The following is a 26260-nucleotide window of genomic DNA, read 5'->3' as shown; positions in this document are numbered from 1 at the left end:
TTCAAGCCCCGCATCAGGCTCCCTGCTGACAGTGCAGAGCATGCTTGGGATTCTCCCTCTCTCTCTGCCCCTCCCCTGTTCATGCTCTCTCTCTCTCTCTCTCTAAATAAACTTTAAAAAAAAAAAAAAGCTGGCAGTAGACACGGACTGTGGAATCAGCTCCGGTCGACCTGTGGAACCCACTGCCGAAAACCTGCTTCAGACGGACTGACCGGTGCAAGGCCACATACCGGGCACACCCCTGAGCCAGGCAGGCCCTTCCAGAAAGCCCACGCCTGATGGCATCAGAGGATATCAGGAGAAACTGGTGGATGAACCCGGCATCGGGCAGCGAAGGTGGAAAGCGGGGGGCTTGGGACCCATCTGGGCCTCATTCCTTGGGCTGCCTGGTCGTGGGAAAATGGAGCATTGGGCTGACCACGGTCCTGGGAGGGCCCCAGGTTACAGCCAGAGATGCGTCCCTTCCCACTGGTCCGGGCTGTGGCCAGGTCCTCACAGCAGGGTGGGGCTGCGGAAGGGAAGGAGGGGGGTGGGGTCTTTGGTGAGGCAGCACGCACCCCCTTGACCACCTTCTTCCATGACTCAGTCTGGCTTTGGCACAAGTTCACTTTGCTCCCATCGCCGTGTTCAGAAATCAGTTGAACGGGAAGCACTTGTGGAGAATGTGCTCAGGGGAATGACATGGAGGAAGGTGGGAAAGAGAATCCGGAATTTTATCACTGGATGGCCAGAGAGGCGAAGGATCCCCAAGCAAGTCAAGGGTGGGCCAGGCCCAGCGCCCACGTCGCCTGCCAAGCCCAGCCCCTCCCACCGCACCTCATCTGGAGAACAAGCCAAAAGCCCAAACCTTCCGGCACCCAAAGGAAAGCCTCTGCATCACACGCGGCTAGCAGCCACGTCGCTATTCAGAGCCCCGGGTGCCCACGTAGCCCTGGCACAGGGGGTGCACATTCAAGAAGCGACCGGGGCCCTGCCCTTCCACAGATGACGTCTGTATGGTCTCTCGAGGTGGTCATTAGGAGCGAGGCTGGAGTCTGCTTCGGATTCTGTGTCTCCCTCTCCCTCTGCCCCTGCCCTGCTCACTCTCTGTCTCTCTCTCTCTCTCATTTTTTAAAAATTTTTTTAAAAAGAAGGTTAATAGACAAAAACTGCAAGAGGTCAATATGTAGGATTCCCATGAAAGCCCATGAGTAAGACACATCCCTGATCCACGGTCTCCGGGATCCTGAGCTCAGAGCCCCGGGACCCCTCCCACACCACAGTCCCTGAACCTCAGCAGGTCGGTCCTCACCACTGGTGAATTCCACCTGCAGGTGCAAAGGCGATGCCTGCTTGGCTATTGGCCCTGCAGACCATGGGAATAAAGGAAAAGTGAGGCTCTCTAAGGGGCCGCTTTCTCTTGGTGTCTGTCCGGCAACTCCTATGAGAGCGTGAGGGAAAAAAATTGGAGTATGACCTTGGCCACAGACATGAGGCAAACACAGTAGACCCAGAACTGAAGACCCTGCTCCCCTTGGCGTCTGACGGGTGCGGAGCAAGCCAAGGGACTCCGTCCCTGCCCTGGACACACACTTGCTGGAACACCATCCTTCAGCTCTTGGAAGTCAGTAAGCAAAGGGTGCGTGGTCCAGTTAATAAGCCAGAGGACTACTTCCATCTTTAATTTGGTGACTCTTTCACAGCGGCGTACCCCCAATTCATTTTCGCATGAAGGAGAGGAAGATGGCCCCCCTCTCCGTCACATCCACCCCAGGGCGCCCTGGCTCCTGGACACAGCAGGCTATGCACACAGTATGCACTCAGGGAAAGAGGCAGAACATCGAAACTTCTTTCATGTTGGAAGGGACCAGACAGAAGGCTAATGCATTTCTAGACTGAAGACGGGGCATTAGGATCAGGGGGTCACTCAGTCCATGGGTTGCCCCGAGAAGTCCTGGGGGGCTGTTGAGTGGCGGGCATCGGGGGGAGGGGGAATGCCCGGGAGGGGAGGATTCTGGAGCCCTAGGCCACGTTCCCCTGGCATGCTGCCTGTATCTCTGTCATCTACTGGGTTTCTGCCCAAGATTGTTTTTGGACAAAGAGCTCTGCTGCTGTTAAAAAATAACTAAAGGAAAAGAAAAAGTCAAAAGTAAAGCTAAAAAGAAAAAAGAGAGTCACTAATTGGGTCCCCCCACTTGGCTAAAACCACGTCCCCAGTCCAGGCCCCCTTCTTCTCCCAGCCTCCTGCTGCAGAAGCTTCAAAAGGCACACACTGGCTCCCGTGTACTCCCCCAAGTTCACCCAAGGAAGCTGTGCAGAGCCAGGCAGGGACCCGGATGCCTCTCCGTACAGGGCACACAAGACCTTGCTCCCTCCATACCGTGTTTCTTCTCAGGATGGCCCAGGGGCATTCCCATAACTACAATGACAACGACCAGTGACACGTATGGTGTCCTCACTCCACATCAGGGACTGTGCTAAGCGAGGGCTTTTAGAAATTGCCGCTGCTTTCTAAGAGAAGGCCCTATGATTGCTTTCTTCTTTTTCTTTAATGTTTATTTTTGAGAGAGAGACAGAGCGCGAGTGGGGGGGAGGGCAGAGAGAGAAAAAGGGAGGGACACACAGATTTCAAAGCAGGCTCTAGGCTCTGAGCTGTCAGCACAGAGCCCGACGTGGGCCTCGAACCCACGAACTGTGATATCATGACCTGAGCCAAAGTTGGACGCTTAACCGACTGAGCCCCCCGGGAGCCCCGCGATTGTTTATTTCATTTACAGATGGGGAGACTGAGACCGAGGGAGGACAGACCAAATTCAGCAGCCAGCGAGTGAAGAAAACGCAGCGGGAACCCAGGCGCACCTGATGTCAGTGCCCCAGCTCTCTCCCCCACTCCATACCCTCTGCCCTGGCCACCCCTTCCTTTCCTGCTGGCCCCCTGCTGACCCACCCTATGGCCTTGGCAGGGTCTGCACCTCTGCCGGGGGTACTGCAGGGCCCATGAGGGAAGGGGGGCACCACTTCCGGGCTCTTCCATCCCCAAGCTAGCACCCGCCACTCCCCAGCCCTGCGTGTGTGTGCGCATGCGTGCGCGTGTGCGTGTGCGTGTGTGTGTGTGTGTGTGTATGTGCCCGTGTGGGAGCAGCCCCCTGCCCTCCCCTCTGCAGCCTGGGGCCTGTAGTTGCACCTGCTTTCCGGAGGGGCCACTCACTCAGCACTTAGTTCTCTAGGCCTTTAAGGAAAGGAGGGAGGGGGGGAGGCCGCCAGGCTGCAGCGAGTGGGAGTGGATGTGGACGTCCCCAGTGGTGGAGGGCACCCACCCACCTGTCAGGGAGCAAGCAGCCTTCTCGGGGACTCTCCTAGGCCCACCTCAGCTACTCCCTCATCCCAGCGGCCCGGGTGCGTGTCTCAGTGTCCAAATCTCCCCTTTCTGTAAGGACACCAGTCCTGCAGGATAAGGGCCCACCCTCACGACCTCATCTGAACTTGATCATCTGCGGAGACGAGACGGTTTCCAAGAAGGTCACACTCACAGGTCCCGGGGTTGGGACTTCAACTTCCGTCGGGGAGGCACGCAGTTCAACCCCCGAAACCACCCCGCGGACCTGCTGAACGGATTAAACGAGCTAATGCATCAAGTGCGGGCCGCAGAGTAATCCCTCGACAGATGTCCTCACGGGCAAAGTGTTATCTCACTGCAAGGTGGTGGCAGCGCGTCCTGTGGGGTGACTGCCGCAGGGACAGGGCATCCCTGCAGTGTGGTCGGGTGGAGGGACGCTGGCACTCACTGCTGGGCCTCACACCTCACCTCACCCATCGACAAAGGCGGCAGTGGCTCCCCAGAGGCACGGAGTCCCACTTAGCGTGGGACCCACAAACTGTCCATCGCCCGCCCATATCCGAAACTACCCCTGCTGTTATCAATCCTCCGTGACGGTTTGAGGGGAGGTGATGGTTGCCACCGGGGTCGCTAAGTGCTCCCCAGGTGCCCCTTGACACAGTCACCACACCTGACACGTCACTGGGGCCCGGCCCGTAGTCCTGAGGGGCTGAGTCATGGGGTGACATTGGTGTTCCCATAACGTGCCCAGGCCCCCGCAGTGGGGCTGTGTCTCGTGCGTGGCCTCATCGTGGGGATGGCAGCTTTCTCGCTGGGAGGCAACAGACCATGAGGAGTGGGTGTGAGTGGCTCAGGCTTCCATCTGGGAGAGCAGATTGAATCTCAGATTGGTGCCTGCCTTCTGTGCCTAAGCTACTTCTTCACTCAGCACTTTGTAAAGCTCAAGTTCAAAGTCCCGAACGAAGGTCTCTTAAGGAATCCTCTGCAATGAGGATACAAGGCTTTCGTTATGGTGCTCGTAAATGGTCCCTGTGTTCCGTGTATTTCTTCCGTGCTCATTCATAAAATGTTAGGCGAGTTGAGGAAATTGAGGCTTAAGCAGGCAGCACTGTGGGGGTGAGGGGAGATGACCAGGAAAGGGCTATGGGTTGGCCTATTGGGCAAAGATCCCAATAAAGACAATTGTGGAGGCGTGTCTGATGGTCTAAGCCGTCACAAAAATAACCAGCGTTTGTCCAACCTCTGCCAGCCCTGAGTATCAGACTCATGGATCATTTTCTGTGATATTCAGAGCAATGCCATGTAGTCAGTAGTATAAATATATCTGCATTCTATAGATGAAGACAAGAAGTAAAGGCTCAGTGACTTGCCCGGTCACCTTCCCAAGAAGTAGCAGATGAGCAGTTTGAGCCCGAGCCAGATTCTAGGGCCCAGCCCTCGCCCATGATGCTGGTCGGCCTTCCAAGCACTATGATGAGGTCCCCACGTCCGGAGCGGAGCAAATGAGCTCCTCTCCAGCCTGTGCGTCCACAGAACGCCAGAGACCGGAGGGCTGAGCGAGGGTGGGGGCTCCCCCAGGTTCTCCGTTAGGCCCGACGGAAGAACTGGCCCACATCATGTAATCCTGACGACTCGAGAAGATGTGAAGATGTGAGGAGGAATCTGTACGGCAGTAAAAAAAAAAAAAAAAAAAAAAAAAAGAGCAAACTCCTGTGCTACGTGGAGAAACTTCATGAACACAATGCTGGGCCAAAAAAGCCAGGCACAGGGGCACCTGGGTGGTTCAGTCGGTTGAGCCTCTATTGATTTCGGCTCCTGTCATGATCCTCAGGGGCGTGGGACCTGAGCTTGGAGACTGGTTAGGATTCTCCCTCCCTCTCCCTCCGCCCCTCTCCCCTGCTTTTGTCTCTCTAAAATAAAAATAAAAACTAGCCACAAAAGCACACATACTGTGCCAGTCACTTAGGTGAGGTTCTGAAACAGAGACAGCCAATTCTGTGACGATAAAGTCGGGAGGGTAGCTGCCTTTGGGAAGCCCCCCGGGGGGGGTAGAAATGGCTCACATCTTGGATTGGGTGGTGGTTACCACTATGTAAAAAGTCATCAAGCTGCATGCTTCGGACTTGTGCCTTTTATTGTATCTCATTTATACCTCCAGTGGATCAGACAGATGTGAAGAAACCAGAGGGGTTTTGACTGGGGCAAGAGGGGTGGACTCAGTTCTCTGAAAAATAAAAGACGGGATTGGAGGAGGGGGGTGGAGGTGGTGATTGCCTGGCGGCGCCCCCCCCCCCCCCCCCCCATTTGGTCAATTCCCTCTTACAAAGTCTGTAGAGTCCCGCACTTTTCAGGAGTTCCTGAGCGGGGAGGGGGGACACCCTCTGCCCAGGAGAGCAAAGAAGCTTCTGTTGCTCTCTTAATCTATTTAGTCATTCCCTCATTTATCCACTCAGTGTTCACCAGGGGTTCGTGGGGGGCCTGCTATGTGCCAGGCGCTACGTGACATCCCGAGCACCCAGCGGTGAATGAACAGAGCGACAAAAACATCTGCTGTCATGTTGCTGTCTTCCTGGTGGGGTGGAGATGACGGTTACTTTAAAGTAACAGGTGAAGTATATAGTATGTTAGTTGGAGAAAAATAAAACAGGGAAAGAGGTGAGGACTGAAGGGCAGGTGGCATCTTCAAAGAGGGGGATCCAGGAAGCCCTCCCTGAGAGGGGGACATTTCAGCACAGATCAGGAAGACTCTGGGGGACGGCCCCAAGTGCAAATGTCCTGAGACCGGTGGGTGGTCACGTTTGGCAAGAGGGAAGCAGTGAGGGGTCAGGTTGGCCGGAAGGGGCGATTAAGGGAGAGTCACAGAACTGCAGTCTGGGAGGTGATGGGAGGTGGGGGAGGGAATGAGAGTCAGAACTTGTTCAGACCTGGGCGTTACTGGACAAGAGGAGGAGTTTGGGACCTGGCTGCATATTTGTGAAGGATGACTCAGCAAGTCCCGTAGCTCACTCAGGGCACTGCGCCTCTGCTCTCCCACCTGAGCACCTCTGCGCTGGAGAGAAGGGGAAGGGGCCCGGTGCCCTGGGAGAGGGGGAGGCGCAGCCCCGAGCCCCTCTGGACAGGGCGCGCAGGGCCTTTGGAGAATGCAGCTGCAGACAGGGACTGCTTCCTTGCAATGCCTCTGGAGGCTTTCCAAGGAGGCGAAGCCTGCCCAGCCCGGTTCATTAGAAACTCCTGCCCGGAGCCAGGGAGGGAGAGGTGAGGCAGAGACCGGATCATCCCAGGCAGGGCGGTGCCTCCTCTCGCGCTCCCAGAACTGCTGACCTCATCTCCTCTCCCTGACGTGAGAGCCCACATCTTGGGCCTGGGGGAGGTGCACAGGGCCCTGTTGGGGCATGACCGAGGTGTCCCTCCCTGCCACAAGGCCCTTTCTTCAGGGGAAGGGAAGGAGTGAAAGGAGGAGCCCCACCTCCGTAGGCCTGCTCTCTCACCACCTGCCGTGTGGCTTGTGCACATGGAACTCCAGCTCTGGGCTCTTCTCCTCCCTGTGAAATAAGGGGCTGGCCCAGGGGCTCCTGGTTTTCGTTTAAAATTTTATATTTAAGTAATCTCTACACTCAAGCTGGGGCTCCAACCCACACACCCCGAAGATCAAGAGTCACATGTTCCAACGACTGACCTCCTGATTTTTCTTTCATTCTACAACGGGAGCCAGAGCGAGTGCTGCACCCTGACTTCTCTCTACACGGGGGCCTGGGCCTCGAGGAGCTCAGATCAGGGGGCTCCTAGAGCTCTGCCTCGGGTCACTCCCTGGCTCCTGAATTCTCTCAGGGTGAAGCACAAGCGTGTCCCAGGGAGGCTGGCGTTTTGCCTTGTCCTCATTGCCTATGTCACCTCACCGAGGAAACGTGCCAGGCCTTACGCTGGAAGACACGGTATAGCTCTGCATTCCAGAGACCTGAAGTCACCCCTCCTCCCGCAGACACAGTCACAGGCTCCCTGTGACTTATGGAGCCAAAGCCTGCCTCCATAATCTGGTCTTCGTGACCCCCACAGTCGAGGCACCTCCCCCCTTGCCGCTCCCTTCTCCTGCCCGCACTGACTACTCAGCAGCCACCTCAGTCCTCAGAAGGACCTCACTTTCTAGCCCCAGACCCTCCTTTTGGCTCTGGCTAGAGTGCCCTCACCTCCTAAGGTGCCCTCACCTCCGTCAGCTAGGCCTCTGCTGAGTCCTTCATATGGACCTTTGTATTAGGAAACATTGAGGTTTCCCGAAAGCCCCGCCGGGCGGGCACCCTCGCCTCCTCTGGAGTTGAGGGGAGTCATTGGCCTGGAGTCACAGAGCTGGTGAGCGGCCCGGAAGCCACACCCGGATCCTCTGAGACTCCTGTCCCCCGCCCGGCCTCCCCGAGGACCATGGCTATCTGCCGGCGTGGCCTGGGCCTCCTCCCGGCTGTGGGCCGCGGCTGCCTGGTGCAGGCTCTTTCCTTGCTCCCCCGGGAGCCTTTCCTCTTGTCCAGCTCGGGGCTGGGGGAGCCGGCTCCTCCCGGCAGCTGCCACAGGCCAGGGCTGGCCCTCCCAGGTGCCCCAGCACTCCGTCCTCGAGGCAGGTAGGGCCAACTCCTGCCCAGACAGGCAGCTACCATGACTCACCCACAGCCTGGGCGGTGCCCCACTCGCCTTGAGAAGAGCTGTGGAAAGCAGCTGGGTGGCTGCGAGCTGGCAGAACGGCCCTTCCGCCCCCTCCCCCTGCCTGCCCCGGCCCCAGGAAGGCCCTGGCTCTTCCTGCCTGGACTGGGATGGGGGGTGCTTAAGGAGACAACGCTTCAGACCTCCAGATCTGCTCACCGCCTAGCGTTCTGTCTTCCTCCGTCAGAATCTCCCGGATCCACCATGTGCCCTGAGATCACGAGAAAGATTTCCTCCCGAGACAGGCCTCGGATTCTGGGGAATAGCTTCCTCTCGGATATTCACAATGGCCACTAACGGGTTCGTCCACAGCTGACTGTATGCTTGGCACTATCTAGACAGAAAGCTTCTATTGAATTCCCCGTGATCCTGGGTAGGAGGACACGACCGAGAAAACATTCGTATCCAGTCGTTTAGATGCAGGACTGCGTGTCCCTGGTAGAGAACAGAGCTAACCTGGCTCGCTGTCGGTGACAGAGCGAAGCCTAGTGAACTTGGCGTCTGTCGCCACCAGCTTCCGTGCTATTTCCAAGGCATCAAGCTGCCTTCCAGGAGCAGAGAGGATTCTGTTTCCGTTTCAGAGGAAAGGCTAACGATGCAAGAAGTCACCGATCTACACGGCCCTGAGGTGGCGAGTCCATCCTCGTTAGAAACGGGAGCAAGCCGAGGAGAGGGTCCTGGTGAAACCTGAGATAATTAATGTGGTCAGAAAGAGGCAAGGATCCAAGCAGGCCCAGGTCCGAAAGCAAAGTTGATGCCCTGAACTAAAATGCTAACGGAGGCGAGTTGGGGCCAGTGGCACACAATTTTCTTTTTTTTTTTTTTTTTCAACGTTTATTTATTTTTGGGACAGAGAGAGACAGAGCATGAACGGGGGAGGGGCAGAGAGAGAGGGAGATACAGAATCGGAAACAGTCTCCAGGCTCCGAGCCATCAGCCCAGAGCCCGACGCGGGGCTCGAACTCACGGACCACGAGATCGTGACCTGGCTGAAGTCGGACGCTTAACCGACTGCGCCACCCAGGCGCCCCAATTTTCTAGAGTGGTTTAGTGAACTGGGCAGAGCCTGCTCGTTCCCTACGTTGTATAAGAGCTGATTGTAAATGGCCCAAAAACATCATTTTAGATCACTGGATTGATTGGCTGATGACACAGGGTGAGTCTTTGTCCTGCGGAGACAGACAGCTCAAGGAGAGGAGTTGACCGAGTGGGAGGCAGAGAACAATCCCGATTTTCAGCTCGAGAGACTCTCCGGCCGGCACCAGATCCAGAGATTCCAACCTGGAGAGGGAAAGGGATAGGCCCAAGCTGGCAGAGAATGACTGGAGGCTTCCTGAGGGCCTCGGAGCCCGCAGAAGTCGGCTTCTGTTCTCATGGGCCTCCAACCAGGGGTCATACTGTAAACCGCTCTACCTCGTTCTGGAAGCTCCTTCAGGGAAACAGCCTTAGCAAAGAGAGGCTTCCATGGCACAGCACTGAAGGAAGGTCTAATGGAATTGTTCGTTAATTTTTTTTTTTTTTAATTTTGTTTTCCACGTTTATTTATTTTTGGGACAGAGAGAGACAGAGCATGAACGGGGGAGGGGCAGAGAGAGAGGGAGACACAGAATCGGAAACAGGCTCCAGGCTCTGAGCCATCAGCCCAGAGCCCGACGCGGGGCTCAAACTCACGGACCGCGAGATCATGACCTGAGCTGAAGTCGGCCGCAACCGACTGAGCCACCCAGGTGCCCCTGGTTACTCATATTTTTTTTTATTTTAATTTTTTTTTCAACGTTTATTTATTTTTGGGACAGAGAGAGACAGAGCATGAACGGGGGAGGGGCAGAGAGAGAGGGAGACACAGAATCGGAAACAGGCTCCAGGCTCTGAGCCATCAGCCCAGAGCCCGACGCGGGGCTCGAACTCACGGACCGCGAGATCGCGACCTGGCTGAAGTCGGACGCTTAACCGACTGCGCCACCCAGGCGCCCCTGTTCGTTAATTTTTTACAAAAGCTCCCCGAGTAATTCTTGGCATGTATCTTGGAAAGAATTCAGAGAAGCGAGTGGTACTGTAATAACCAAACACCTTCCAGTCCCATATAATTGTGTGAGCAAAAGGCTTCAAAACTCAGACGTGGATGAAAATGAAAAGCAGGGGGCAGGGCTGGTGGCAACGCCTATCTCAGCCCGGGAACAAATAGTGTTGATCAATGTATATATACGCGAGTATGCATTGTAAAAAATCCATCTCATTAAACAAAATTCAACGCTCCATATTCAAATCGCTACCCAAATTTCTAATGCACGTGGGTGGCTCTGATCAAGGAAGTATCATAACCGCAATGGCATCTCTAGCCAGAGGAAATGACACGTCAAGGTTTATAGTCACAAGAAATTGCAAATTAAAATTGGAGGGGCGCCTGGGTGGCTCAGTCGGTTAAGCGTCCGACTTCGGCTCAGGTCATGATCTCACGGTCTGTGGGTTCGAGCCCCGCGTCGGGCTCTGTGCTGACAGCTCAGAGCCTGGAGCCTGTTTCAGATTCTATGTCTCCCTCTTCCTCTGACCCTCCCCTGTTCATGCTCTCTGTCTCAAAAATAAATAAATGTTAAAAAAAAATTTTTTTTTAAATAAAATAAAATAAAATTGGAGGAGGCACCTGGTGGGCCTCCGTCAGTGCAACTTACAGCTCTTGATCTCGGGGTCGTGAGTTTGAGCCCCATGTGGGGCTTAGAGCTTACTTAAAAGACATCAAAATTGGAATTTAAGTGCATATTTTTGTTTCAAAAAAAGCGCAATAGGGCGACCATGAAAAGACAGTAGGGCATAAAAATGAAGAGCGTGTATGATAAAGTTCTGTGATGAAGGTGAAATGGAAAAAGAGGAGTTGGAGGGAGAGAAAAGAATGATGTAAACGTTCTGGCCGGAACGTGTCCGTGAACTTTTTTCAGAGGATGAAGGTGGGCAGGGCTGCCCCCAAAAGGTGCGTCTGTAGTTCCTCAACAAGTGCCCCAACCCAACAGAGCTGCTTGGAAAGAGGCCAGGCTGTAGATGCCTTTTATTGACCGCCTTTGGGGATATAGGTGAAGATCAAAATTTCAAAACTGGATTCTAATGGTGTTCAGAAAAGAGGAGCCAATGTGCTGCACCCTGCCAACACCTTCCAAGCATACCCTTTGCAACTACTTAAGGTTATAGGGGAAAAAAAGGGAAAAAAAATTGATGTCCGCTTAAAAGTATACATTAATATATACCTGAGGGTGGTGCACCACTTTTCAAACGTCTTTTAGCAGACATGGGAGCAAAAGAGTATGAAGATAAAAGTCTAAATCAGCAGTGACAGCCAAGGTGACCATCCACACTTCACTTTTCACAAGAAACTTACCTACAGGGGGCTGTGAGTTTAAGCCCCAGGCTGGGCATACAGATTACTTAAAAAAAAAAAAAAAAAAGAGAGAGAGAGAGAGAAAAGAAAAGAAAAAGAAAAAGAAAAAGGAAAGGAAAGGAAAGGAAAGGAAAGGAAAGGAAAGGAAAGGAAAGGAAAGGAAAGGAAAGGAAAGAAAAGAAGAAAAGAAAAGAAAAAGAAAGAAAGTGGGCACCTGGGTGGCTCAGACTTTTGGTTTCAGCTCAGGTCATGATCTCAGTTTGTGAGTTTGAGCTCCACATTGGGCTCTGTGCTGACAGCAGGAAGTCTGCTTGGGATTCTGTGTGTCCTTCTCTCTCTGCCTCTCTCCCCAAAATAAATACACATAGGCAGAAAGAGGAAGGAAGGAAGGAAGGAAGGAAGGAAGGAAGGAAGGAAGGAAGGAAGGAAGGAAAAGAAAGAAGAAAAGAAAGAAGAAAGAAAGAAAGAAAGAAAGAAAGAAAGAAAGAAAGAAAGAAAGAAAAAGGGGAAATGTGTGTCTGAATAATTGCAGAAATACAACAGCAAACACAGTTAGGAAAGTGCTGCAGTGAGGGCACCGAGGAGGGAATGGTCAACCTTTCTGCTGGAATTGGTGAAACTTTCTAGAAGTACTCGAATTGAATTAGCGGGCAGACTGGAGGGGAAAGTGGAAGTCATCTGGAAGCACAGGGAAAGTACATGGAAACACGATGGGATAATGTGTCCTGGGAAATGCGTTCATATCTGGAGGGTAGAGGGTTGAGAAGGAGATTGGGGCCGGGATCGAAGTCAAGAGATTAGCTGGGTTAGGTTGGGAAGCAGGAGACAGATCCTGGAGCTCGGTCAGCGTCTTGAAAGGAGGGGGAAAAGGGTGTGGCACATTCAGGAAGAATGATGTGGAGAATGGATTGGAGAGGTTAGACCCAAGGCAAGGAGACTAGAGCAGAGTGTAAGGCAGGAGTTCGGATAAGAGGTGACAAAGGCCCAGTGTAGGCAAAACCAGTGAGGACAGTGAGTAATTGGGCTTGATAAGAGAGCCAAGGAGGCTCTCAGGTGTTCTGCTTACAGTTGCCTTCCATTCCCCAAGAGAGAATCAACTATAGGAGGAAAAGCAGGTTTGGGGCAGCAAAATAGTAGATTCATTGGGAGACATGGTGAGTCAACTCTGATATTTGGGTGGCCGTTGTAACGCATGGATCTCAAATCCCGGGGTACACAGCATAACCAGCGTAACTAGCCACCTCAAGCGTGGGCTCTAGAGCCAGCTAGTAAGCAGATTCAAATACGTGTTCAAGTCAGCTTCCATGGGTTTTTAGGAAGCAGAAGGGATGGCAGGTTCTTAGGCACTAGGGAAGTGTAAGAAAGTCCTTCCGCTTCAGTCTTTTTGAAGGGTCAGCACGGAGGAAGAAGAAGAATTAAAATCGTCAGATTTAGGTAGACCTGCAACACTGACCTTTTGAAAGCACGTTGTTTTTTTTTAATGTTTATTTTTATGTTTGAGAGAGAGTGTGAGCAGGAGAGGGGCGGGGGACAGAGGATCTGAAGCGGTAAGGAGAGAATTACAATTTTGTTTTCAAAAAGCTGAAACTGGGGAGCTTTTGCTGATCTCTTTAGGGGGCAGTAACATTTGATGGAGGAGCCATTTAAATGCTCTGAATCTAGGGGCGCCTGGGTGCCTCAGTCTGTTGAGCGTCTGACTCATGTTCTCTCAGTCATGGGATCGAGTCCGCACTGGGCGTGCAGCCTGCTTAAGACTCGCTTTATCTCTCCCTCTGCCCCCCACCCCCTGTAAACAAACAAACAAACAAACACACATTTTGAATCCAAAATCAGCAGGTAGACAGGGCACCCGGCTGGCTCCTTTGGTGGAGCATGTGACTCTTGATCTCTAGGTGTGGGGCTCAAGCCCCAGGCTGGGCGTAAAGCTTACTTAAAAAATACGTGTAAAATCAGCACATATACCCCAAAACGTATTTATTATTTTATTTATTTATTTGCATAGGTTCAAGATAGACGTGGCCCTGGCAACAGACGTCCGATGAATCAACAGCACGCAAACCACTGCTGAAAGAAAGCGAACACTATCCTGGATTCGGATTCTAATGGCAGTTTAACCGGTCACCTTCCTGTGTTAGGCTCCCGTGTACAAAGGACAAAAATAATTATGCCTTCTGCTTGTAAAGAAACTCTGCTCCCAGCAGGAGAGACACACACTCTTCTCTTCCTTATTCCTATGCCAACACACAGATATAGCCCCCCTCGAAGGTCAAGCAGCTGTGGGGCATCGACGGGCGAGTGGCAACGCTAAGGCCTCGGCAGATAGGCAGATTATTTCTTGCCGTGTTTACGGGTTTCCTAGCAACAGCGACTGCGTGGCTTGTTTCCCTATGTGACAAGCCCTGGAAGAGAGGCCAGGAGACTGTGCCAGAGGGCCATGGGAGTTTACTGGCTCCAGCCTTTGCCTTCCTGGAAAACCTAGCCTGGATACGTGAGGGTACAAACAGCCAGGGGCAGTTTTCTGACATCCAGCTTCCTGTACAGCAGCACTTGCCAACAGGCCGTGACCAAGAAAACTAGGTACCTAAATAGCTATCCTCTCCCCTACGTCGGGTGAGCCTCCTTTGCAGATAGAATGGGCCTGACTGGTTCTGGCCGACGGTTTATTTAAAAAAAAAAAAAAAAAAAAGTGATACGTTTGTCCGGCTCAGGCAGTTCATTGCTGACACATTTCCCTGCAGCATCAGCCTGGAAGGCCGAGGTGGAAGGTTAATCCCTCACACTAGGGAGAAATACATGTTGCATAAAGCCATTAGTCTCGAGTTTGGCCATTGCAGCAACTAGCATGAAGCGTCTTGACTCATCAACCACTCAGCTTCCTTCTCGACCTCTCCATATGGTACTGCTGAGTTCCCGGATGTCCTTTGTGACAATTCCCAATCTTCTTCGCTGGTTCATTTTGCTTTGCCCTTGTATGTCCCGGGGTTCTGTGTTCAACCTTCTTCACATCCAGCTGGAAATGCAGTCTGGAAAAACTCCCTTCGTCCTGGGATTTCAACTATCACTCCTATGGTGACAGCTTCCAAATCTACATCTCTGGCTTGGGGGCACGTCTGACCCTAAGCATTAGTTATTCAAAATGTGGAGTTTCACAGGGCTCCTAGAAAAGTGGTTTTGATTGAAAACGGAGTCCTGTTAAGATGTACAAATCGGGTTTCCCCCCCTAAATTTACATTTCTTTTAGAGCTAGTAACTTAGGGGTGCCTGGGTGGCTTCAGTCGGTTAAGTGTCAGACTCTTGGTTTCGGCTCAGGTCACGATCTATTTCATGAGTTTGAGCCCCGCATGGGCGTCTGTGCTGACAGTGTCCTTGGGATTCTCTATGCCCCTCCCCTACTCACCCTCTGTCTCTGTCAAACTAAATAAATAAGCTTTAAAAAAATAAAATAAAAAAAAAAAACTTTGCAACTTAAAGGGACTGTATGTCAATCATTTAATTTTAACTCAAGTTCCGAGGATTACAAACTAGGACAAAGAAACAGGAGTTTTGCAATCTGGAACCACTATATGCTAAAAAACCAATGGGGGTGGTGGTGATGGGAATGGTGTGGGTGTGGGAGGAAAGCCCCAGATGCAAGGTTTTCCCCCTTTCCCACTATAGCTAATTTCTACTCACCAACTACTTTTGGCCTCATTCTCTTTTGCCAGTGTTGCTCAAACTTTAGCGAGCATGAGCAGTATTTGAGGGGTGCTAACACACAGATTGCTGGGCTCCATCCTGAGTTCAATTCAGTAGGTCTGGAGCAGGGCGTGAGTTTGTATCTCTAACAAGTTCTCAGGCTATTGGTGCTGGAACTGTACTTAGAATCATTGCCCTGTGCCTAGAGTAGCAGTTTAGTGGCAAAGGGCTCCAGCTGGATCCTTTCCTAGATCTGCCGCTCATCAGCTCTGTGACCTTGAGCAGGCTATTATTCCAAAGGGAGACCACAGCTTCAAGTTTCAATGATCTTATTGTTTACTTTCACGTAATGCTGTTCTCGTGCTTATCCATCTTAGCCTGCTAACGTGCCATATATAGAATTCAAAGACAAAAAAGCAGAGCATTGGGCACCTCCAGATTCTGCAAGCAGCAAAAACCCCCAATGAGGCTTAATAGTCTCCTGGGTGACAATACACACCCGGAGTAAAATTAATGTATGATATTGTCCTTCCTGATGTTCAATTATTACGATATTTTTATCTAAAGATAGAATGCAGATTGACAAGAGCCATTTAAAAAGACATTGAACACATTTATCCCATAGGGGCACATCATCAGCCTTAAACCCAACAAGACTTGCCTTGATATATGTAATAGAATCCAAGGACTCCTAACTACCGTACCTAATTTATGAGGTTATTGATGCAACTGTTAGCAATCTGTGGACATGCTAGAAAGGGTTGGAATTGGTACCAGATGAGGACATTCTGCTGTCTGCTCTGAAAAGCACCTCTGCCACCACCCAGCCCCACCAAAGGTCCAATACGTTTCATTAGTTTAGGCTTGCTGCTTGGATTTTGTCACACCTTACCATCCTCCCCCCCGCCCCCGCCCCCACCACTTGTCATTTTATCTCATGACCGGTCTCCGATCTCTTCCTAGACTGAAATCCTAGGCCTTGTATTCCAACTAAACTGTCTTTACTTCCAAATTACTTCAGCTTTTTGTAAAAACTTCCGTATGGCTTACATATTACTCACATAATCTCATTATAAGAGGTGTGAACCTCCAGCATTCACTGCCTGAAGCACTCATCTGGCTCTAAGCTGAAGGAGTGGGTATTCTGCCCGATTAAATTCTTCACATGGGTGTGATGTGCTACCATTCTTCCGGGATTAGCATCAAGGTGAGGAGTCTCCTCTGCTCGGTGAAATCTTACTCTTCCTTCAATAGGCAATTCAGAGATTATCTCCTCTGACCTCTGTCTGCTTCACTAGTATTGCACCCATTCTGGTAACATTCCACATTGCATAGTCTCGTACGGTCACTCCTGAATTCCCAGGGAGTAGCACAGGGCCTAGCACTTAAGAGACTCAGTAAATGCTCTTTAGCTACTAATCGACTTAACTATAATCTATTCTAACTACTGAACTTGCACTTTTTGTACACAGTCTTAAAAAAAATCATGCATGCTTGTCATATGAAATTCAAGGCAGAGAAGCAGTAACTTACACATTCTTCATTTTGCAGGGGTTAGGGCGGTCAAGAACATTTTCATAATTTTGGTGTCTTTATTCGCCCTTTTTCTCACACACACACACAATCTAGAGGCTAATTAGTTTTACTGTGTTTCTAAATCTAGACTAAAACGTTATACTCTTAATGGAGTTGCAATGTTACCACAGTGCAAACCAGCTTTGCAATTAATAAAAAATATTTACTTAGCAACTGTTGAGAGCAGCTTCTAAAAATACCCACCTCCCCTTTTCCAAACCTAAATATCTAATGCAACACTTTATCACCACCATGATTTGTGTTAACTGTCCACTGGCAGAAAACCAAAGTGTGCTGCCTGACACCCCCCAGAAATTGTTTCCAATGGTTATTCAAACTATTTACTTCCCTGAATCAGTAACATTGCAGCCTTAATATGGTCATGTTGAGAATGGACTACATTTTTTTCTACCTAACACATTATACTCCTTATATAAATGTCACTCTCGGGCTTGGTATTACAGTACAGGGCGGGGGGGAAGAAAACCCCTTCAGTGAATGTACTAGCATATTAGAATAACCTACACAAACCTGGCCACATGAATATGCTCCGAAACCGTAAATGAAACATTCCCCCCAAGGAAAAATACCTTGACCAACCATCGAACAGAATGCAATTTTATCAATGCATCCCATTCTTGGATTAGGTATGAATAACTTATCTTACAACACTAGTACTGCATCATTCTGATTTCAAAAAACTGATTTCAATTTCTAGTAAGACTGGCTAATAGCAAAATTGGCTGACATTTTCTTTTATTAGCACACAGATGGGTACTTGGTGGTAACTAGGTAAAAGTTGGCTGATAAATGCATTATATAGAAGAATTCCTCTGGCTTAACAGCAAGTAACACTAGGAAAAGAATGTCTTGGTGTGAGTTCTAGTCTTGGTTGTGGTAATTTCAATACATCTGTACGTCTTTTGGGGCTTCATTTCTTTTTTTTTTTTTTTAATTTTTTCAATGTTTTATTTTTGGCAGAGAGACAGAGCATGAGTGGGGAGGCGCAGAGAGAGAGAGAGAGACACAGAATCTGAAGCAGGCTCCAGGCTCTGAGCTGTCAGCACAGAGCCCGACGCGGGGCTCGAACTCACAGACCATGAGATCATGACCTGAGCCGAAGTCGGACGCTCAACCGACTGAGCCACCCGTGTTGAGCCACCCAGGAGGCCCTTTTGGGGCTTCATTTCAATCATCTTCCAAGAGACTAAAAACAAAAACAGAAACACCAAGATGTAGAATTTGGTCCTAAATGCGGGACTCAAGTATACGAACAGCCAAAATTGAGCTATGTTTATGAGGAACCTTTTATGGCACTGTTTTGCACTTTGAAACTCTTAGACTGCCATCCTATTCGATATGCATTTAAAGATACATAGACTAGGGGCACCTGGGTGGCTCAGTTGGTTAAGTGTCCAACTTCGGCTCAGGTCACGATCTTGTGGCTCATGAGTTCGTGCTCCGTGTCGCGCTCTGTGCTGACGGCTCGGAGCCTGGAGCCTGCTTCGGATTCTGTGTCTCCCCCTCTCTCTCTCTGCCCCTACTCCACTTGCACGGTCTTTTTCTCTCAAAAATAAATAAACATTAAAAAAAAAAAAAGATACATTGACTATGTAAATTAAAGGAGGAAAGCGAAGTTCCTGAGAAACTACGAGAACATAAAGTACCTCCTGCAGCCCTGTGCCTCAGGATCTCCAAAAGTAAACAGGAGACAGGACTTACCTCATGGGAAGCTGTGACAACCAGGCAAATTAGTATCAGAAAGGTGCCTGGCATACAACATTCAATAAATGGTTAATATTACTAACCTCTGGGTTTCAAATGGTGATAAAATTTTAAAAGGGCACCAGGTCTAACCATATAAAAACTAAAGGAAACCAGGTTTAGGTCCTGGCTTTATAAAACCTAACAGCTGTCGCATCTTGGGTAGTCCCACCTTTCTAAATTCTTTTCTATCAGGAACAACAGTAACTGTCATGATTAAGGACTGACATGATGTCTGTTGGACAGCTGTTAAGTTCTAGATGGATTCAAATTCTAATTCTGCAAGATACACTATGAAACCTAGAATTTGTCTTTAAAATGGAGATGATCGCACCACCTTTCCAATGGAGGATCCGGGCCAGGTATTTTTTAGAATGCTCCTTGGCAAGTAACGCGTATTTCTACTTGGTAAGTAATACTTTTGACAACGTAAATGTTCGCACTTATCAAACTTGCACTTGCTCCCTTTAGTAAAATGTTGACTTTTCAAATGCAACATTACTCTTATCAGCATTCTTTTAAGAGCTTTCCTTTCTCCTCCTTTTATACAAATATGGAAACCATGGGTATTTAAGTTACATTGTCATCAGCATTTTCATATAACTGATACACTTTTGGCCAATAAGAACCTTTCAAGTGGCTCCAGTGTCCTGACATGTACTCATCATTTTTTTGTGATTTCCTTTCTTTCTGGCACAAGAATATTCCAGGTTCACCTTGTATTTATTTTCTCTACCCCCAGCCCTGAAGTCAGACACTTCTCCAAGAAGCCGTGGTTCCTTAGTATTTAGAAATCAAGACCTGGGCGCCCAGTGTGCTCACTGCTACCTTAGTAGCATGAGTTCCAGACCCTCAGCGAACACAGCTGGAAAATGAAACCATACACATGCACATAAGCACACACAAACACACACACAACATTAAAGTCATGAAAGAGAAGGGTGAGGAACTGTTCCAAACTTAAAAACATAAGTAAGTACGGTAAATGGCTCTTTTGTTGGACAACACAAATTGTCCTGGACAATTTGAAAGAAGGGTTATGAAAGACACTGGGACTACAGACGGAATTGGACTAGAAAACTGGGTCAATCTTAAAATGTTCTGATTTTGATTAACTGTACCATGATTAATAGTTTATCTTTGTTCTCAGAAAAATTAAAATACTTCCGTAACCTACTCTCAAATGGTTAAAAAGTGTATGTTTAAAGAGCGATGTGCAGGGGCACCTGGGTGGCTCAGTCAGTTGAGTGTCCAACTTCAACTCAGGTCATGATCTTGCAGTTTGTGGATTTGAGTCCCGCATTGGGTTCTCTGCCCCTCCCCCGCTCATGCTTGCTCGCTCTCTCAAAAATAAAGATGAAAAGATAAATAGATGTGCAAACAGATTGAATGGGCAAAATGTAAACAACTGTTGAATCTCCTGAGCATAAGGAAGAATCATTGTACCATTCTTGTAATTTAAGGTGAACTAACTCTATGCCTGATGTGGGACTCCAACTCATGACCCTGAGATCAAGACTGACATGTTCCACTGACTCAGCCCACCAGACACTCCTTAAATATCAAAAGAACAAAGCGTAAGAAGCACCTCGCAGACTGAAGGACGTTATTTCCACAGGTATCGGCTCAGTTCAGAGATGACCTAGCTCTGGCCTTGTTAAAGTTTGAACTAGGAGATTTAGTAGATAAACGTGCACAAGTCACTGTGTCATCGATGAAAAGGGGGATAAATTTTTTATCTTAAGAATAAAGCTAAAACAGTCTATGTAACAGATTTTTTAAAGAAGTAAACTATGCGGGGGGGGGGGGGGCACGTGGGTGGCTCAGTAGGTTGAGCATCTGACTTCAGGTCAATTAACTCACAGTTTGTGAGTTCGAGCCTGCTTCGGGCCCTCTGTTGTCAGCAGACAGGCCACTTCAGATCCTGTCCCCCTCTCTGCACTTGCCCTGCTGGTGCTCTTTCTCAAAAATAAACATCAAAAAACAAAAACAAGTTTTATGTCCAGCATGGGACTTAACTTCACAACCCCAAGATCAAGAGCTTCATGTTCTACCAACTGACCTGACCCGCCCAGGCGGCCCTGTATGAACATCTTTAATGGCATCAAAGAAACGTAGATATAAACACCTAAATTTTGCTATAGGCCAAGGGATTTTTGAGGGTTAATAAATGAAAGTAGTTTCATACAGCTGTTAAATTTCATCCTAATATGGAATCTCTCCCCACTTCTTCCAAATAAGATACCATGCTGGAATGGAAGACTGAGATTTGGACCTGAACCATAAATTCCTCTAAAATGTCTCCTTCAGTAAATAAGATGCTTCAGTATTTTTCAGGATTTTGACAAATAGGGCATACTCTGCAGATTCCACAGTCCTTTTCCCACTGCCACTGGATGATCTAATCCTTTCCACAGCTTTTGGGTCTATGCTAAAATGTAAAACTGTAAAGGTCTCTTCAGTTGGGAGCCTCAGTCACAAGTTTTCCACACTTTTTTGCTTTCTTGGAATGGCCCTGGTCTCCCTACAACAGCTTCAATGGGCCGCCCATACTTTGTGATCCTTCCAAAGGGCACCTGAATTTTATCCGTACCTTTAATGGTCCTGCAGCTACTTCCTACCTTCCATAATTAGTCCCATCTTTATTTCAGATTTTTCATGTGCTGCTCTATTTGTCTACATTTCTTTGCTAAACGCCTTAAAACCCTAAGACAGTTCGATGTCTTGATTAGGTGCTCTCATAACACCCAAATGCTTACTCTTTAGCAATGGTTACAGTGATACAAAATTGCTATTTCTTCTCTTATACTGAGCTGTTAAAAAGGGATGGTCTTGGGGCACCAGGGTAGCTCAGTCGTAGCTCAGTCGGTTAAGTGTCTGACTTCGGTTCAGTCATGTTCTCACTGTCCAGAGTTTGAGCCCCACATCAGGCTCCACACGGACAACTTGGAGCCTGGAGCGTGTTTCAGATTCTGTGTCTCCCCCTGTCTCTGCCCCTCCCCTGCTTGCCCGGTCTCTCTCTCCCTAAAATAAATAAACATTTAAAACAAGGCTGGGGGTGGGGGGGGGGGGGGATGGTCTTGGTCACTTCTGAATTCCCTGTAGCTGGCATAGTCCCGGACAGTCTAAAATCGACTTGGAATGTGTGCTACAATGCCAAAACAGTTCATTTTTTCAAACCCTTCTGTATCCAAATATTCACCTATAAAAACAAACATGGCTGGAGTGACAAATGGCCAAGTAGAATAAGAAATCCTGAATTTAAACACAAGATGGATGAGTCACTACAACCCCTACATGTCCTGCTTGGCCTCCTCACTATGAAGGACACTGATCTAATCTACTGGCCACTTCAACACTCTCTCCACCTCCACTTTACTGTTCTTCCCATTTAGGGAGTTCTTTAGGGAGTCAGGTGCTGTGGCTCAGGTCTACGGTGGTACGGACACCAATGAACTCAACACTGCCCCAGCACTTCAAATCGCCATTACAAACATTTCTTCGCGATTTTGATCCAGACGGGTGTACACAGTAGCCAATGGTAGCAGTTCCCCAAAAACACTTCTTTAAGGGATCTGATCTGGTACAGGCAGAGGCAGAATGGACCAAGTCACCGTGCCAGGCTGACAAATAGCAGAGACCAAACAACAGAATGAAGTGTGAAGTCCCAGGAGGGCTCTCCCAACTCACGAGGAGGAGGAGAATCTTCCTTCTCATTGGGGACTTCTAGTCACCATGGGTCCACAGCCTCAAGCAACAGACACAATGCCATCTGACCAACAACGTGACCGCGGCCGTGGACGGCTAGTCTGACAGCTCTCCTATTGTTCAACATTTTCACTACTTTTGCATTATGTCCTCATAACGGGTCTAACAGTCATTTCAGAAATCAAGTCATTTTACTTCAACAAGGTACTGTTTGATGATTCAAAGACCGATGAGATCAACTTACTCTTGATTCATCACCATCTCTGGCCATTTTAAAAGATGAGAAGAGCACGAAAACAACTCTGTCAAGGTACAGCCTCACAAGGTCTCACTTTAAAGGGGACGGCAGATCTGAGATAAATTTTTGTTCATGACGCTTTGCTATATACCTCGTAGAGAGCCACTCACATTTTGATCACATGCTTGTCCGTTGAAAAACTAACAAGAAAACGTAAAACATGGCTACATATCCATTTGGCTCAAGAAGAGCCCTGGTCAGACCACTGAATTTTCGGAAGCTGAGATGAAGAAAGTCCAGGGGCACCCTTCTTAGAAGTCCTACAGTTCATTCTACTCAAGTCAGAAGAACCCATTCTCTGTATTTCAGCAAATGGTAGGGAGAACTAGCTTACTGGCTTGGTTTCTAAAATCTTGATTGCTAGGTTTATTACAATGGAATTCAGTTTATAGCCATTACAGTATTCTCCGCTTGAAACATTTTAATAGCACTGCAAGCACTAATAGAAATAGGAAAATCTCTTGCTATTTGTTGATGGAAAATAATAGAAAACGCAAACCTCCCAAATTCCATTTGTAGGCCATAGGAGCATGAGCACAACCGTATGGGAGGAGATAACCAGTCTCTCCCTTCATATATATTTTTTTATTTTCTTGTTATACCTTCCCAAAACAGAGACATTCAACAGTAGTTAGAATGGCCATCTCCCGACATTTAAAAAAAACTGCACCCCCCAATGGGGTGAACAAAGTAGAGTAGTAACCTAGAGTTCAGCTGAGTAAGCCACTGCGGAGCCTTAAGTGGTGAGGTCTTCCAATTTCAGAGTGATGTGTCTTCAACTTGTATCATCATTTTAGTGGAAAAACATAATTTAATTTTGGTGAAATGAGATTCATCTCCCGACAGGATTAGGAACAGCATTCACTGAATTTCACATTCTTCTTTTGTGAACTGTGAAGAAAATGAATGGTAGCTAGAAGATCAATGGGATTCCAGCTCCAGCTGCAGATGGAATGAAGATATACCAGGACAGAAACACCTATATTTTGATTTACAAAGCTAACAGCAGTTTGAAATCTGCAACTTAATTACAGACCAACTACACCACAACCTTTTCAAATGGCAAAAATACAAAAAAGTTAAGTGTTACAAAAATATTTCAGAAAAAGTGCATAGTCTAAGTGCATAGTAAATAAAAGCACTGAAAAATATCTTGCTAGAGGGAGTTCAGCTCGGAAAAGTTATTACCAAAGCTAAACATTTTTATTTTACACAAACTATACTCAAAAATAGCTTTATGAGACTGATTTCTGGCTAAAAGTATCAAAGGGTTTATTAGTCAAGAAACAAATACCTTAACTCACATGGGTGGATAGAAAAGAAACAAGTAAGTTGCCTACCCCAAAAGTTCGCACTCATTAAGATTTCTGCAGTGGGAGGGTGCTAATATATTCTGTAATAGCAGAATGTGGTGATCATGGAATTAATTATTGCTAAAGTAGATTTAAAAAAGAAAGAGAAAAAAAATAAAACAAATTAAACCTGACACAATCTGAACAAACCTGTCAATTTACAGTTTCAAGGTTATTTTACAAAATACCTACATTTACAACAGGCTCCTGGCAGCATTTTCAGACAAAGGTTCTTTTAATTAATCCTGACATGCTATAAATGAATAAATTACGCTATTTAAAGAATTACTGTCAATAAATTTTTCTTTCTATTGGGTCAGAAAGAGGAAAGAGAAGAGCGCATTTAAGATTAAGAGGAAGCGCACAGAGAACTTAGGGGAAAGAATGGGGGCTTAGGGAGGGTCAGGAATCATAGGAACCTCACCTGGCCACCTGGCGGGATGCTCTCCAAAGTTAAGAATCAATCTGCTCAAAGCCAAATTAACCAGGAATTTAAAGAAAAGCTACAAAATGGTAGTTAAACCCTTTAACGCTTTCATTCTTATGCACAATCAGTCCAGCGGTTAGTGCGAGGCCGCAGGAGTTAGAACACGGAGTCCCGGCTGCCGCGGCACTAGGTACTGTGCCTGTAAGTCATTATATAAGGAAAAATAAAGAATGCCTTTCCCCTTCAGACCAAAAAAAAAAAAAAAAAAAAAAAAAAATTTTTTTTTAAATAAAAAAATCTGAGGAAAAGTTGTAACACTAAATCTAAAATGATTCGCAAAGGAACTGTATGTAACAAATGGCTTGAAGTAGTCTATTAAAAAATTGGGGAGATTTTGATTTCATAGTGAGTCAGCAAGGCATTTTTGTTGTTTAAAAAAAATCTCATTTCCTTACAGAAACAGTTTTTAGTTTTTAATGAACTTGTAAACAAAAAAGCTCCCATTTCAAAATAAAAACAAAATCCCAGATCATATAGATGTTTACAGTGATTACATTTATCTAAGCAACATACATACATGTTCAGTTGTAAGATGTTAACTAAATTTCTGTGACAAATATGCTTTTTTTTTTTTTTTTAATACCAAGAACATTATAGAGTTAATGCAGAGTCCTAAGGATAATCTAGTAGTCACTAAGTTTTTCTTAAGTCTTCACTTTAGATGCTGTTATTTCTAGCACAGGTAAGCAGGCAGTCTTCCGAATGCTCAAACACTGGAATCTTTGGTTGCTACCGTATCAAGCTGGCTTGCAAACAAGAAGCCAACCATTTTAAGAATGTTTTAAGTGAACAACTTGCAAACCCCAGGGGTGGATAAACCCTAAGAACGCACAATTGTGAGCATTTACAACCATCACAACTGTGGCTGAAGACTGTTCATGCCGTTCTTCTGAAATGAGATCTCAAAGCAGTATAGTTCAAAATAAAAGATTTTAACAAAAATTGGCATATGCACAATTTCTCCACCAATTTGTGTGTGTCAACCATTTAGAGTTAACTTTTCCACTTGAAAAAATGCAATAGAAAACTGGACACCATGTTTCACTATCTCAGTTAATATTCACAATTACAGCGGCTACAACTCAGGACACGGCATCACCAATGCTGCCCAGAGCCAGTTTATACTGAAATTAAGTTCTTTACACCAAGTAAATGGTTGTTCACAACCACTGTCTAGTGTACATATGAACTAAAATTCCTAGATTTGGGGAGAAACAAATGCTGCTCCGATCATCTGCTCTGCTTCTTCTGTTCCTTGATTCATGCTTAGAAACCTGTTTAAAAAAAAAAAAATCGAAACAAAAAAAGAATGTTACAATTCCAAGTTACAAAAGATTTTTAAAAACCACACCCAAAACTGGGAAATTGGGTGGAACTGGGCAAATAATTACTTTATTAGAATGGTGACTCAGAATATTTTCATCTATTTGAAAATCACAGCTCATCTTAAAACTACATGCAAAAACTTTTCTGTTCTAGGTGCCTTTACGTAGGAGCGGTACACAGTGAATCAAAGCCTTTCCAGTCAGCATACACTTTTCAGGCCCGAGAATTACTGGGAATTCCAATGAGCCTGTTTTATTTATTTCTTGACTTCTAGTACCTAGAGCATAGAATGTGTTCAAATATTTATCAAACGAATGAAAAGTAAGATGGTTTTGCCTTAAAAATTACAAACTATAGTCTTAATCATACTATATGCAGGAACTTTTCTGCACATTATTTCTGATCCAAATAAGGAGCAATAAGCTTTAATAATAAATGTATTCAAGACATAATTGAGTTATTCCCTAGAACACAAACCTGGTCAGTATGATTTTTATCACAGAAACCTTAAACCTTTAAAAACGTTGTACTTCCACCAATAATACATTTAAAAAGTTTTGCCCTGGATTTGAAAACCTAAACAAGTGAGGCTTTTTTGTTTTGGCTTTATTTACTTTGCAAGCCTTCCCACCCTGTAAACACTACCTCCCTCTGCCACAATTAGACTCTTAAGACTTCCACACATAGGCAGGTTTGAATAGAAACC

General features: G+C 47.4%; 1 protein-coding gene across 4 annotated transcripts in view; it reads right to left on the bottom strand.

Moving 5' to 3' along the window:
• Positions 1–22962: 22962 nt before the first annotated feature.
• CSNK1A1 (casein kinase 1 alpha 1) overlaps positions 22963–26260 on the bottom strand; it is a 46696-nt gene continuing 43398 nt past the window's right edge. For all 4 annotated transcript variants that reach the window (XM_015083576.3, XM_015083574.3, XM_053200464.1 and 1 more), the window contains one exon: positions 22963–25502. In XM_015083576.3, coding sequence (XP_014939062.1) covers positions 25495–25502 — 8 coding nt within the window. In that variant the 3' untranslated portion in view covers positions 22963–25494. The remainder of the gene's footprint in view (positions 25503–26260) is intronic.

Source organism: Acinonyx jubatus, chromosome A1 (genome assembly GCF_027475565.1).
Source record: "Acinonyx jubatus isolate Ajub_Pintada_27869175 chromosome A1, VMU_Ajub_asm_v1.0, whole genome shotgun sequence".
Lineage (NCBI taxonomy): Eukaryota > Metazoa > Chordata > Mammalia > Carnivora > Felidae > Acinonyx > Acinonyx jubatus.
The sequence above is the reverse complement of the archived record's forward strand: the minus strand, read 5'-3'. Positions and strand labels throughout refer to the sequence as shown.